Raw genomic sequence first — 16,061 nt, 5'->3', positions numbered from 1 at the left:
CAAATGTCAATGTTTACAATACCAGAAAATACATCTTTTATAAGGATTCAAGTCCATGATGAAAATCTCAGATGTAGTTTTTGAAACATGTGAGGAGGCATACAATTTGTCAAAATTATTTTAGAAGGTGTCGCCATGGAGATGGCAGGAAGATCCCTGTTGTAGTCACTCCAAGGGGCCATTGGAAGTTTCTGAGGACAACGTGTGATCTTTTAGTATTTTATGAATCACTATTTGGCAAAAGGGTGGGAACAGGAGGCTGGTGAGGGGTCACAGCTGTAAATCCAGGCTATATGGTAGCTTGGATTAGAGTGGGAGCTACAGAAGTGGTGAGAAGTGATTAAATTTTAAATCGATGTGGATGATACAGGCAAGAGGATTTGCTACGGAATCCGATCTACCATGTGGAGAGAGAGAGGGAGAGAGAATCAAGGATAATTCCAGCTACAGTGTTTGGAGCTGATCAACTCATCTACCTATTTCTAAACTCAACCCTAAGATGAATTTGATAACACATTTTGGTTCGTGTTGCTGCTGTGGGGTTTAAAGGAGGTTTACACACTCCTGAACTATAAAAGATGTAGCACCAGACCTCCAGGAAAATAGAACAAATTTTAGTTATTGTATTGGCTATCCCTCTTTGAAGCAGATCTTCATCTTATCACTGATGTTTTAAGGGTTTTCAGTGTTCTGTCTTTTGTTTTTACACGAAACACTATCTTTTACACAGGGCAGGAGACCCTAGAGGGAGACCTTTGCATTCTTGGCTTATATCCCAGTGTCTGGAACATGTAGTACTTAAATATTTGTTAACTATCTTCTTGACAAATCTCACTGATATAATGTTTCTACAAATCTATATCCGTCGGTCTCATATCCATCGGTCTCCCCATTACTTCAGGTTCCAAATTTTTTAGCCTGACTATGAGCCCCTATTTTCCTCTCTTCCTCCCTTACTGTTCCCCAGGCCCCCGTGATCCATACATGCAGGTGTCAATAACAGGATAAAAATGTACACCCTTTCAAAGGCATGTTCAATGTTGTTTTTTTTTTGAACACAGATGAAAATGAGTCTGTGACATGAATGTGTGACTGATACACACTTCTGGGCAAGTTTGTTTTACTTTTCTCATTGTAAATGAACCTGTTAATACCTACATTGGTGGCTTTCAAACTTTTTTTTATTGGAGCCCTCATTTACATATATGTTTTACATTATGATCAGAACATAGCACATATGGAATACACACACAAATAAAATAAAAAATCATGAAATGACACATTTTTACTACTAGTGGTGCTAATATTTTAAGTTTTACTTTAGTTCATATTTACAAAATAACAGTTATGGCTCATTGCACGTCTTTCATGATCTTCTCTGGGGTTTTGACCCACAGTTTTAAAAAAAGATTGTGTTGGAGCGCTAAATGAGATAATGTGTTTAAAGGGCTTGGCCCAGAGGAAGGCTCTGGAAGTGTTAAGGTAAAGGAGCCTACAAAGTGAAGTAATGGGCAAGGATGTGTCAATTCTAATGGCAAGTGGGGAAGAGGAAAACTGAAGGATGAGTGAATAAAATATCAACAGCGAAAAAACCCCAGTGCCACTTGGAGCTTCTTAGTGCCCATCTTTGTATGGCCAGTTGCTTCTTGGGGCTCTCAAATCAAACGTCCGGCTCTGTGTGTTAAATAGCTCTTCCCTAGAGCTAGTTCCCATTACCCACCACCACCCACCCCACCACCCACCTCCCACTCTTATCTCACTGTATCCTATTACCCTGTTACTTCCTTCACAGAACCAAGCTTACCTGAAATTAATGATCTATTTGCATGTTTCTTGTCTGCTGTAACCCTTCCATTTTGAGGATAGGAGTCTTGTCTATCTTGCTAAACTGAATCCCTGATACAGTGCCTACCAGACATGCAATAGTTCTTGAATGAATGAGTGACCACAAGGAAAGGAGCCAGAGAGTTTTTTAATCAAATATAAATGTAGTCAATGCCTTACAGATTCTTTTTTTTTTTTAAGTTCCAGAACACTCATTTTACGATTTATGAAAATTGGATGACATGAGAAAAAATAGCCAAGGGAGAAATGTGTACTTAAAGGGTTCGTCGTCGTTCAGCCGCTCAGTCGTATCCGACTCTCGGAGATCCCATGGACTGCAGCACGCCAGGCTTATTTAAGCAATGAAAGAACCAAGCAGGAAACTAGGAATAGTACACACACGAATGAATGAACTTTCCCGGACAGGCTGCAGTTCCTCCCCAGGACAGGAGGCGGCGCTAGTGTCACGCCAACTCAGCCGCCTACAATACTTGGTCCCTCTGGCTGACCGTCCAACGCCAGTGCCCGAGACCCATGAGGAACCTAGCCAATAGAAAACCGTCTTAGTTACAGGGTCTGGCGGAAACGTCCAATGAGCGTAGCGGGTCTAGTCAAGGGGCGGTGCCAAGAAGAGGGGCGGAGGGAAGCGGTTAGAGGTGGGAGTTGGCGCTGCGGGCCGGGTAGGGACCGCGGAGCTGAGATGCGGACGGGGCCGCGCCGGTGACCGGAGCTGCCGCCCGACATGAACTCGCTGGAGCAGGCGGAAGGTAGGGTGCGCCTCCTGGGCCCTTCGCTAAGTCCTCCCGGAAGCTCGCGGGGCTCTGGAGGCGCCGGAATCGTGGAAACCTGGTCGGGAGAGAGGAGGCCGCGAAGGATGGACTGACGGGGCCCGGAGCTGGGGGCGCGGGGGCCGGCCCAGGGGCCAAGGGGCGGCCGGACACGGCCTGGCGCTGCTTCCGGCGCGCGTGGCCTCCGCCGCCGCTGGAGAGGCGCTGCGTCAGCTCCCCCCATTCCTGCTGCGTGGACGAGGGAGCTTCTCGCCCGGTTATTTCTATTTCTTACTTGTTAGCAAACCTTGTAGAGCGCTAACTCACTTTATTTTTTTCTAGTAGTCGATAAGAGTTGTATTCCTACTTTCTGCCTTGGTTTTTAGTAACTGCCGGGGTAAGGGAGTGCCTCTTGGTCTCCTTTTTAAAGTTTGAAAAGCGCAACTGAAAATGATACCTTACCTTGCTCATTCAGAGGAAATACCTTGAACGCCCCTGTCTTGTAGAACCAGGCGTCGGCGCTCCAGAAGTGCCACATAGATCATCTGTAAGCTCTTGGGCGGCTGGAAAGGGGAGCGTCTTTCCATTACCCATCCGTTAGCTGATCAGAAGTCCAGTAAGAGCAGACTGAAAGCGTAGCTGTTAATTAAACATAAGAGTATCGAGACTTTGGTCCGAGGTAAGACATTGTCCTAATACGGAGCTCTTGATTCCAGCAGAGTTAAAACTCGATTTGATTTTGATCCTTTACTTGCAACCCCACATTTCTAGCTTTTGGCGCCGACTGAGGCTGCTGCTGATTTTCCACATACCATTTTACGAGGAACCAGCTAGTTTTCTTATATGTGAAATTGGAACTAAAGAAACCTAGTGTTTATCAAGGGCGTAAAGCTATCATAGTAAAGAAGTGAACAGTGCAATGATACATGTGAGTTGGTGTGCAAGACCTGAAGCAGTTAGAGTATTTAAAATTCATCGTAATAGATTCAGATTACTAAGAGTAGCTAATTTCAAAATTTAAATCTTTTTACCTAGATCTCAAGGCTTTCGAGAGGAGACTTACTGAATATATTCATTGTTTGCAACCTGCCACTGGACGTTGGAGAAGTAAGTGCTTGGACATTTTTTTTAAGGGAAAATAAGCTGACAGTTGATACTTTTATTCTGCCTAGCGGTGATTTGCTTTCACGTAAAACTTTTGATTAACAAATGCTTGCTTAAAAAAAAAAAACCAAACAAGTGCTTGCTTTATTAAACCATAAGATTCCCTTCTGTTTCGACAGTTTTAGATCTATTTCAATATTGTAAATAACAGCATTTTAAAGAAATTTTAAGAAAAGAAACTGACAACCCTAAAAGGATAGTCGTATTTTGTGTGGTTGACTTTTTATTTTTATATTAAAATACATATATTTTGTTAGACATATATGACAAATCTGGTTACCAGAACACGTAATAAAAATTTCAGTAGTCTGTTTAGCAGTTTACAATTTTGCCTGTAAACTATTGAAGTAAAGTTTGTTGAAGGAAGTGATATTCAACAATACTGTAAAATATGACTTGAAAGAACTGTAGTTACTGCCCCATGGAAATATATAGGAAATAGGAAACGTAGACAAATATATAAGTGATAAGATCAGTAAGCAGAATACTTTGTTAACTTATGTTGGGAGAGTCTTAATTTCTTGGCTGTTCATTGCTGAAGTTTAATTTTTTCCAAGAAGAGTGAAAAGTGAAAATGGCTCAGTTGCGTCCCACTCTTTGTAACCCCATGGTCTCTATTATAGTCGGTGGAATTCTCCAGGCCAGAATACTGGAGTGGGTAGCCTTTCTCTTCTCCAGGGGATCTTCCCAACCCAGGGATTGCACCCAAGTCTCCCACATTGCAGGTAGATTCTTGACCTGTTGAGCCACAAGGGAAGCCCACGAAGGACATACTTTATTTTGAAGTACGATTCAGTTGGTGGGACCGAACTGAAGAGCACTATTGAAGTCAGGGGTCTTTTCCTGTGTCAGGGTTTTTTGTGTAATTTTTATTAAATCTATTTGAAAAGTGCTACAGGAATTCTGATTGGTCAGAATTCACAAGTAGTAATGATTTTTCTCAAGCTCTCCAGTTTACCTAGGAATTATCCCGAAAGCCTTATTTCACTGTTACTTGGGAATTTTTTTAAATGTGTAGGATTATAAAGTGTAATACAATGAACACACTTTTTCTCTGGCTCAGTCTCAGTGCTTCCATATAGATGACGTCAGCTTGTTTAGTATACCCATGTGCATGAGGTCCTGTCTGGTGGGTTTGATTATGATTTTGCTTCATTTAAAAAAGAAGAAAAATCTGTATACTTTAGTATATTTCTTATTGGAAATATAGAAATGTAAGAAACTGAGTTTAATCTGTTGTGAGCTGAGAGCATAAATTTGAAATTTTGAGTATTATTAAATAATTAAAATGAGATTGTTTTTCTATGATTTGCCTCTTCTAAACGCGCATCACCAGAAGTTCTAGATAATTAAGGTTTCGCAATATTTCTGTTGCTCTTTGAAGCTTGCTTTGTAGATTTTAGAAATGTTTGCATCCCAATTGAAAGAAACTGTCTTGGTCCCCAGAACATTAACTAGGTCTTGGTGCCCCTGTATTATTTTAATAGTATAATAGTATTTTAGTAATACTATTTATTCTCAAGTTTTACTTATGCTCTCTTTAGAATTTCTAAAATAATTCTACCTTAATGGGGAGAAAGAATCTAACTTATACTATCAGTAATTTCTACCCCAACTTTCCTTAAGTCCCTTGAAGAAAATCTGATACTGATTGGTGTGCTCCACACTCCTAACACTGACCTTTGTTTAATTCAACAAGAGGCGGTTGTCTGCAAGGCAAAATTCTTTAGTCCGAGTTCTCAGTGCATTCATAAAAGAGTCTTTGTTTGGTTTGTTTACATTAAAAAATGAGGTTTTGGTGGGGAGTGTTGTTTGTTTTGAATTTACAAAATCTGCAGAAAGCATAAAACACATAACAAATTTACATTAAAGTTTTACCACCTTGGTTCTTACTGCTTTTAATTTCATAAATCTATAGAAATACTGACTAAAGAATTCAGGGGGACTGTATCCGCCTCAGTTACTAAGGTTCACATTGTTTTAGAGAATTCCCCAAGGTCTTGTGGCAAGTTTCCCTAATTCCTGAGTGGAGTACATTTTCCATTTAATGAAGTGCTGCATCCTCTGGCTGTTGTTTATTAAGAACTGGTAGTAGTATCATATTAATGGCTTGTTTCCTTACTAATTTCGTATTTATCTTTCATCAGTGCTTCTTATAGTGGTATCTGTCTGTACAGCTACTGGTGCCTGGAACTGGTTAATAGATCCTGAGACACAAAAGGTAGAAGTTTTGATTTAAAATCTTTCATAGATTAAGTGAGACAATGGCTATAGCAGTGCTTTGTTTTTTGTAAAGTATTAATCAAATGCTACCTATTAGTACTAGTAGTGATATTAATCATGTTAAAAATATGCCTTATATTAATTTGCTTGAAAAAAACTTTGGCTGGCTATTGCGGGTCAAGTATCTTTGCAGAGAAAAAGGTTTAAGAAATACTACTTATATTACTTTTCATTTCTGAACTTTATGCAGTTATGTATCTCACTATTACATATTTCAGTGTAAACACTATTTTTTGTTTTGTTCATTTAGTGTCATCAGTACCAACTTTTAAAAACTACACAGCAACATTTTCTTCCATGAGTTACTTTTGTTAATGCCTTTCCTCACCCCTTAAGGCATTTGAGACAACTGCAGTAAGCATTATGATTAAAGAGTAGATATAAGTGTAATAAGCAGCCAAGACTAGAAAAAAACCGAGTGGGAGGTCAGAACCAGGACGGAAACCAGATCACTAATACCGTAGACCGTCTGGGCCAGCATAATTGCCAGGGTCTCTGAAGTCACTGCCAGTTCCGTGGTTTTCATCATGAAGAGGACACGTGTAAATTCCCTAAGCTATCAAAGCCTTACTTTTTCAACTTCATTTTATCTTTAAAAAAAAATTTTTGCCTGAAGTTTAATATAGAGACACTGAGAGATGTCCCATTGGACACTAAGAATGTTGCTGTGCCAAATGCAATAACAGATTTCATAATGTTATTTCTTGAAGCATCCTTCGATGAAACACAATAGCATGTTTCTGAAATTTCTACCTCTTTCTACCAACTTGTGCCTTAATTTAAAACTTGAGCTTTTCTGTTAGAGGAGGTAATCACCTTCAGTTTCTCAGTGAAGTTTCTTCTCTCCAGTTCAGCTTTCTTTAGGTATTAATGATACTGTAATTTTCACAAAATTAACCTTATTTCGCCTTTTAAACTATAACTAGATAAACTACTTTCAGTAGCTTTATTTACAACCTTTAGGTTATATAGAAGAAAAACTTAATAAGACTTTTGTCTAAATGGCAGTTCAGACAACCAGGGGGTTATTTACCATGTAATCTCTCTGACTTTATCCACTGAGGTGGAAATACAAAAGAATAGGAGCAGGGGAGGTTGGTGATGGGATTTCATGTTAATAGAGGGGGTTTTTATAATGGATAAGAAACCCGCCTGTGTGTCCCTTTATAGTTGGTACTCATCCTTAGGGGAAGAGTGAAGGAGGCTGGCAAGAAAAAGGTCTATCTTGGGAAATGAATCTGACTTCTAATTGGGAAAAATATAGGCTGACTTCAGCTAGTTGACATCTTAATAAAACATAGAATTAAATGTAATATGAAATAGGCTCAAAATTGTGTAGTTAATGTGATTCTTTAAATTAGGTGAGAATGTAACTGTTAGCCTAAACGTCAGCTCTGTGTTTCAATATTTAATAACTTCCAACCTGACAAGAGTTAATAAACAGCGACTGTGTCTGTAAGAAGAGCTGCAAGCTTGAAAGCCAGCGGCTCGCTGGAGGGGACACGAGGGGAGAAGGCGTGGGGCAGACGGGAGGGACAGGAATGCCTAAACTAGGGGGGGATTGTTGCTTGGGTGCAGTTGATTATTGCCGTGGAGGAAAGAAGGTGGGTACTGACCTAGTTAAAATTAAAGCCCTGCATATGCTAGTATTGTGCAGGGCTCACAAAACACAGCTGGCCTGTGGGGATTGAACTGTCCTCAAGGGCTTAAGAAGACATTACTCTGGAATATTAATCTTCAAGATCTCATCCTTCTGGGAGCTTTCTCCTTCCTGATGTTTTCAACCTGTCATCTCTTGACTTGACAAACTTATTTAAGCAGTACTGTGCTAGGTCACTGTTCTCCTCTAAGTTTATTGTCTGTCTTGAAACATGCACACATACCTTAGTATCAGAGTGGAGCCCAGACGCCCTGAGTTTGATTCTGTTGCTCCCGTTTAGTTTCTAGTCCACCTGATTTCTTTTTCTAGACTCTGAATACTTGTCTTTTCCATCTGCATTCTGATTCCCAGTAGTCTGGCTTCAGTGCCTACACTTGTTCTGATTCTGGATCCTGTTCCCTTGTCCTTCTACATAGTCTCAGAATTGTGGATGGTTCTGTTTTTTTCTACAATCTGATTATGCTCATATCTGAAATTAGCCCTTTGCTTCTCTTGAACTCTAGTTTTTTATGGATAGCTACTAATTATTCTCTCCTACTGAAATGTCCTGTGGCCATCTAAATCTAGTAGCTTCAAAACCAAACTCATGTTTTGTCTCTTTCAGAAAGAAAGGGTGATGCTGGAACTGAGTCTTGTAGGCTGTGTAGGAGCTAGCCAGGTGAAGAGAGAAAAGGAAAACGAGAGTGGTTAGACTGAGACCAGGTTGTGTGCTGTTTGCTCACTTCTGCATTTTAACAGGGAGGGTAACTAGGTCGTGTCTGACTTGTGTCCTCATTGAGATTAGGGGCTTCATCTCCGTTCATGCAGCAATGTTTATTGAGCACCTGTATTTGCCTGGGTGGTTGGTCAGTCGTGTGCACCCCTTTGCAACCCTTTGGACTGTAGCCCACCAGGCTCCTCTGTCCATGGGATTTCCCAGGCAAGATTACTGGGGTGAGTTGCCATTTTCCTCCTCCAGGGGATCTCCCCAGCCCAGCGATTGAACCCCTGTCTCCTGTGTATCCTGCATTGCAGGCGGATTCTTTTCCCACTGAGCTACTGGGAAAGCCCCTGAGCACCAGTGTTTGCCAAGTCCAATTTCAGGTGTTGGGAAAATAGCGATGCCATGCCCAGGACAGTGTCCCTCCTCTTGCAGAACTTTTTTCTTTTTTTTTTTTTTGGCCATGGCACATGGCATGTGGACTCTTTCCCAACCAGAGATCAAAGTCCCCTTCTCTGGGAACATGGAGTCTTAACCACTGCACCGCCAGGGAAGTCCATGGAACTCGTAGTCTTTTGCTTTTTAAATTACTTCTCACTAGGAAGGGTTCAGTAAATATTGTCAGTAGGGTATTTTTTTAAATTATAGAATTGAATTTGTAATGGTTCAAGCATTTGGAATGAACGGAGGGAATATTACTATATTGTTTTGCTGCATTGAAGATTTAAAACATACATTAATTTGTGTAGCATAGCAACATGAAGAACTGGGATTTGGGAAAGTCTTCAAATTCCCTTTTTTTTTTTTGCCCTGCCTCGCAGCTTATGGGATCCCAGTTCCCTCTTGCTCCTTGTTCAGTGGCTAAGTCGTCTCTGACTGGTTGCGATCCCATGGACTGCAGCACGCCAGGCTTCGCTGTCCTTCACTGTCTTCCAGAGTTTGCACAGACTCATGTCCATTGAGTTGGTGATGCCATCCAACCATCTTATCCTCTGTTACCCCTTCTCCTCCTGCCCTCCAGTCTTTCCGAACATCTGGGTCTTTTCCATTGAGTTGGCTCTTTGCATCAGGTGGTCAAAGTATTGGAGCTTCAGCTCCAGCATCAGTCCTTCCAGTGAATATTCAGGGTTGATTTCCTTTAAGATGGACTGGATTGACCTCCTTCTTGTCCAGCTGGACCCTCTTGTCCAGCTGACCCTCTGACCAGAAGGTCAGAAGCTGACCTTCTCCAGCACCACAATCCAAAAACATCGATTCTTCTTTATGGTCCAACTCTCACATCCAAACATGATTACAGGAAAAACCACAGCTTTGACTATATGGACCTTTGTCAACAAAGTGATATCTCTGCCTTTGAATACAGTCTAGGTTTGTCATAGCTTTTCTTCCAAGGAGCAGTTCCCTGACTAGGGATCAAACCCAGGCCATGGCAGTGAAAGCCCAAAAGCCACCAGGGAACTCACCAAATTCTCATACTTCAGAGAATTAAATGTTACATGTATTCATGCTCAAGTAAAGAAGTAGGAATCAATACTGTTCTAAAATTTTTAACATTTTTCTATTTCCAACTCCTCTTTTGACAGGTGTCCTTCTTCACATCATTGTGGAACCATCCGTTTTTCACCATTAGCTGTATCACTCTAATAGGCTTATTCTTCGCTGGGATTCACAAAAGAGTAGTTGCACCTTCAATGTATCCTTTATCATGAATTGAATTTTATTCTCTGAACTAAACTAAAGCACCTCTCTAGGTGTTGTTAAAAGCGTACTTTTGAAATACAAATTTTCTTTGACCGTTTTTATTCAGTATAGCTGCTCGATGTCGAACTGTGTTAGCAGAATACAATATGTCTTGTGATGATGTAAGTATTTTCATTAGAAAACTGTAGACAGTGTGTGAAAGGACTGAAGTTCTTTGGTTTAAGTAAAACAAGCATTAAAAATAATTTGTCTCAATGGAATTAATAGGGAGAATATTCAATGTAGCATTGATTCAAAGACACTTTTTTTAAAAACACTGTAACATCCCTGAAAATTGAGATACATCTAGTAATCAGTGGTGTCTCATAGTTAAATTGGCAGAGAGTGTAATCTATCTTAATGACATAAAGTCATGATGCGTCTTCTAACTGAAGCTTTCTTAGATTCAGTGAAATACAGTGGTCGTTATTAGCCAAAAATGACTCGGTGGGAGTTGGTTTTATAAACTACTGTTATTTATCTCATGCTGTTGTGTTTATAGGGTTTTTTTTTTTTTTTAATTTATTTTTTTATTTTTTTTGTCATACATTGATATGAATCAGCCATAGATTATAGGGTTTTAAATAGAGTAATAGATTAATTGATAGACTATAGACATATGAACCTGCCGTGTTTTTTAAAAAGTTAATCACATATCAATATGATGAGACTATCTCACAATTTGGATTTTATTTATAAAAAGCATTTTTACCTTCAACTTAAAAAACTACTTAGTAATACCTGCCCAGTATAGAAAATTAGAATAAAAGGCCAAAAAAATTTTAGGGCAGGAAAACAACTGGATCAGTGAAAGAGAATGATAGAGGATAGTATCCAGGATATTTGAAAACCTATTAAAAATCAATAATAAAAAGACAAAAGTACATTTTTAAAATGGGAAAAGGTTGTCATATCACACAAGTGGAAATACAAATGGATAAAGGTGAAGACTGGACAGCCTCATTTGTCATGGAGGAAGTGCAAAGTTAAACAGTTCATTTATAAATATTACCTGTCAGATTAGTAAAAATTAAATACTTTATAACTCTAGTATTGTGGTGAAATGATGCAGCCACACACTGCTTGTTGGGAGTATACACTGATGCAGTGGGTTGCCATTTCTTTCTCCAGGGAATCTTGACCCAGTTTTTGAACCCAAAACCCAGGTCTCCTGCATTTTAGGTAGATAACTTTACCATCTGAGCTACCAGGGAAGCCCTTTTTGAAGGATAGTTTTCATCATTCTTATAAAATGTAGTATGTGCTTGCCTCATGACCTAACCATTCTGCTTTTCTTCTACCCTAGTTGGGGGTACCGTCCCACAGGTACACAGGGTTGTTCATTATAACATCCTTAGTAGTGGGGAAAAAAAAAATGGATATAATTTTGGTGTCTCAACAAGGGAGTGGTGAGATAGGCTGTGGTAAAGCCATATCATAGGAAATGAGAAGTAAGTCTGTAAATGCGGACTTGAAAGTATCCAAGACATAATGTTAGGAGCAAAAGGTAAATTAACAGACAGTATGCTCAGTTCGGTGCTTTTCTTTTAAGTTTTAATTAGGGAAATTCCCAAACAAGGCAGAGAGAAGAGCTAAGTGAGCCTGAGTTACCCTCACCCGGTGTCCACAGTCAATCAGCTCTTGGCCATGCTTTTAGGTCACGTGTGCCCCTGCCCACCTTCCCTGTCAGGTTATTTAGGGATGAAACACTTGATTAGCATGTTAGAGGCACCAAATTTTTATTCATACGTGTGAATATAAATCCATAAAAAAAACAGTATGTAAGAATTCATGCTAAAACTTTTCTTTTGTAAGAGGACTGGAATCTGAGGTAAATGGATGACTTTGGCTTGTCTTGTTTGAACTTTTTATTAAATCCATGGTATTTTTATACAGAGGAATACTGCACATCTTATAAAAGCAGGTTAAAAAGGTACAAAACTGCTGAAACACAGTAACATCGGTGAGTTTCAAAAACACAGTGAGCGAAAGAAGTAGAGGCAGAGAACACTCACTGTGTGATTCTGTTTATCTCAAGGTCAGAGACATGGCAGGTTAATCTATGGTGAGCGGTTACGTCAGGAGCTCAGGTTCCGTTGGCCTTGTAAATAGGCGTGGAGGAACTTTCTAAGTGGTGGTGGTGTTCTGTAGTTTGCCTTGAGAGGTGGAAACTTAGGTCTATACATTTGTCAAAACTTAATAATTTTATATGAATTACACCCCAGTAAAACAGTAGAAAAATTAGTATCAAAGTTCTACCAAGATACAAAAGTATTACCAAAAATTAAGTGAAAGTAAGACTTGAGAGGGAGCCAGAATCCTGACAACACTTTTGACCTTAGGATAATAAAATGTGTTTGTGAAAACCACCTAGAACCTTGCAACTAGAGATAATCACCATGTTTTATGTTTTATTGGGTATCTCATGTACTTACAAAAGAAAGATGTTACAATCAAGTTTATGAGTAAAGAACCTCTAAAACAGTATTACAGGTTTTTCAGTTCTGCTTCTTTGACCCAATGTTAGTATTTCAGTACAAGGTCTTGGACCTGTTTTTCTTTTTTATTTGCATGATCTCAGTTAATGTCTTCCATTTTGTTTAATTACATAGTGCTTCACTTTAGAGATGCATCTTAATTTCATCCACACTTTACATATTGTATATGTTGTGCGTATTTCATTAGAACTTAAGCTCCGTGAGGACAGGAAACTGTCTCGTTCCTTACTAGGTCTCTAATGTCTCTTGAGGCTTGGCACATGATAAGCACTCGGTAAATCCTGTATGAAAGAATAGGACTAGGACTTAAATGTGCATCCTTACACTTGCATATCTCTTCAGATAAGTTACTAGAAATGAAATTCTTTGGATTATATGGTATGTACTTTTTTTTTTTTTTTTTGGATAAATATGACACTTGGCCCTACAGAAGTGTTATATCCATGTGCATTGAATACCAACATGAGTGTCTTATCATTCCAACCTTAGGTTTGTTTTGATGTTAGAAAACGGGAAAAGTTTTTGTTCAGATACACAGTTTTATTTATGTTTTATAGACTCCACTTGGTAAGGAGCATAAATCAGCCTACACAAGTCGGGATTTTATTTTTTTTATTTTTTTATTTTATTTTATTTTTTTTTTCGGGATTTTATTTTATCCAGTGGGTTGTTTGACTTTCAGGAAGATTGTATGTGTGTGTTTTAAAGTACTAAAGATTTTAGAAGAAAATTCTACACAACACTTTGAAAGTATAACTATTAATGGCTTAATCTTGACTAAATATAGAGGAGTGTTCTGATGCCTTATAAGGTTTCTAGGAAAGTGGTGTTATTTTTAATAGAACTGTGTATATATCTTTTTTAACCTTTTTTTCTTTTCATTTTTACAGACAGGAAAACTAATTTTGAAACCTAGGCCTCATGTTCAATGACAATCTACACTCATTGTTTTGGGACTTAAAACAACCTTTCTTCAAAAAGTGATACAGCAAAAAGCCATAAAGGATTCCTTTTACAGTTGGATATGTGACTGTCATAGCAACAACGGACAAGAAACGTGCAATATTTCCCCAGATTGTCTCCATGATGATGACTCTCATTACCAGTGCTTTGGTACCTTTGGTTATCTGTGTTTCAGTATTAGTGTCACTTTAGTACTTCAGATCCTGCGAAGATTTTTGCAGAAGAAGTATGTATGTAATATGTTACTAAGTTAAATTTAGAAACAGAACCTCATCCAGTTTTTATAATGTATTTTTGCAAACTACTGTAAATAGCCAATCAATGCCAATGTTAAAGAGGAAATGTTATGTGGACATCGTTCTCCTGCACCAGTATTTCAGGAACATCCGCTTGCCATCTCCACAGCTCTTTAAAACCGGCTATTATTATAGCTGTGCCTTTCACTCTATACTCCTCTTTTAATCATAATGCAGGAAAAACATCGGATTGAGCTTAGACTAAGGAAAATTCGTCTCCATTATGTTGTGAGAAATTGTAGATGTTTTGAGAAACAGTTTTTGTTAAACCAGATAGTGAATTTCAGCCACTGTAGTGCTATTTTCCAGGTTCATTGTTTTCATTTAATGCTAAATATACTTTATATTTTTTTAAATGATTTTAAGAACACTCCAAAGGCTTCTGAGTAGACAAATTTAGTTATAAATTACGTATTGTCTGGGAATTTGACAGTCCTTGTTTTAGATAATTGGCTTTTAGCTGTGGTAGACATGCTGTTACACCAGTGTTGTGCAGGTGTGGTTGGTCATCCGCCCCATCGCGGGGTCACTTGGGAGCAGTGCCACAAACTAGAGCCTAAAATTCTCACTGTTTAGAGAGTGTTAATGACATACTGTGTATGCATATTAGCCACATGTACTATAATAACCCTTAAGATTAAACTATTGGGATTGCTGTAAATATTTTAAAGAACTGGAGGTGCCTTTTACCTGTTTATTAGAAGATTTTGAAAAGGTTTAAATTATTTCATGAGCAATCTTTTTAATTTCATTTAATGTAAAGCTGAAAATTCAAAGACAGGACAAAAAATTTTTAACAAGGCTGCCATTTATCTTAAATGTGTTCATCTTGGCTTTCACATGTATAAAATTTTATTCTTTGAACTGCAGCAATAAACCCTCTGCTCCTACTAAGTCTTAAGAGGGTATTCTATATATTCTTCATTGTTTTATTTCCTGTAAATTTTGTAGGTAAATATGTGCATAAAAATAAATACTTTATATATACATAGTGATTGGGCTTTTCCTTGGTTTAAGTCTGTAACTGAAAAAAATTTTAAACATACTGTGTGTCAGATACAGGTTAGTTCCAAATGAGATATTTTACTCTAACTGTAGGTCCAGTAGAGCAAATTTCAAGGGACAGTTGAAGGTACACAGTTTATCAGGCTGTCAGTACTTTTAATGTGTCTCATTCTGTGTGCTCAGTTACTCAGTTGTGTTTGCCATGGACTGTGGTCCACCAGGTTCTTCTGTCTTTGGAATTTTCCAGGGAAGAATACTGGAATGGGTTGCTGTTTCCTACTCCAGAGGATTTTCCTGACCCAGGAATTGAATGGGGGTCTCTTGCGTCTCATGCATTGGCAGGTGAATTCTTTCTAGTTTCCTCCAATAGTATAAAGCTAAAAAGGGATTTTATATGTCCTAAATCCTTTATGGAATCATAAGCTACTTTGTGTATTTAACAAAAGCCTTGACTCTTCTCCCCTAGAAAACTGCGTCTGTTAATGCATATACTTCACATGTACATGGAGAGGATTCCAAGGATTTCCTGATGCCAGGCTGCTTGGAATCCATTGGCTCCAAGAAAGAAGCTTTGTTACAGTTCCAAAGACTTTGCATACCTTAACTTCTAGCAGAACAGTTTATTTTCCGAAAAAGTCTCTACTCTGATTGAAATGGCCCAAGGATCCTTGCCAAGCTAGCTTCGTAACCACCAGCACCCTCACCCTCTTGTATGCCCTTCCACACTGTTAGGAAATTACTGTTGAGACTAGTCCGCTAACTTTACAGGTGGGAAAGACAGTCTTAGATTTTCCAAGTGACTTTACATCCACATGACTTACTGAAGACAACTAACACTAAGTCTCTTGACTCAGATTGAAATGGTGCGTGTGTGTGTATCACTTAAGTCATGAGCCATTACAGTGGTATGGTTAAGAATGTACACTCATGCCAAACTGTCTGGATTCTGACCTCAGATCTACTACTTGCTACTTTTGTAACCTTGGGCAAATTATGTGACGTTAGTTTTCTCATTTATAAAATTGGCATGATGCCAGTCTTCTAGATAGGGAAAGACAAAATGTATAAGATAAAGGTGTATTGCCAATCATCCAAGCTTATATCCAGTATTACTAATTCACGGAGAGCACTTAACCAGCGCTTGGCTACAGAGTCAATGCT

At 38.8% G+C, this 16,061-nt stretch overlaps 1 protein-coding gene across 1 annotated transcript; it reads left to right on the top strand.

Moving 5' to 3' along the window:
• Positions 1 to 2,441: 2,441 nt before the first annotated feature.
• On the top strand, positions 2,442 to 14,886 carry CNEP1R1 (CTD nuclear envelope phosphatase 1 regulatory subunit 1). The gene is made up of 6 exons (XM_043436896.1): positions 2,442 to 2,591; positions 3,627 to 3,698; positions 5,903 to 5,976; positions 9,982 to 10,091; positions 10,206 to 10,260; positions 13,527 to 14,886. Exons 1-6 carry the CDS (start codon positions 2,567 to 2,569, stop codon positions 13,566 to 13,568), a joined length of 378 nt encoding a protein of 125 aa, XP_043292831.1. The 5' UTR covers positions 2,442 to 2,566; the 3' UTR covers positions 13,569 to 14,886.
• The last annotated feature ends 1,175 nt before the right edge of the window (positions 14,887 to 16,061 follow it).

Source organism: Cervus canadensis, chromosome 18, assembly GCF_019320065.1.
Source record: "Cervus canadensis isolate Bull #8, Minnesota chromosome 18, ASM1932006v1, whole genome shotgun sequence".
Classification (NCBI taxonomy): Eukaryota; Metazoa; Chordata; class Mammalia; order Artiodactyla; family Cervidae; genus Cervus; species Cervus canadensis.
This window is presented reverse-complemented; position numbering and strand designations above follow the sequence as displayed.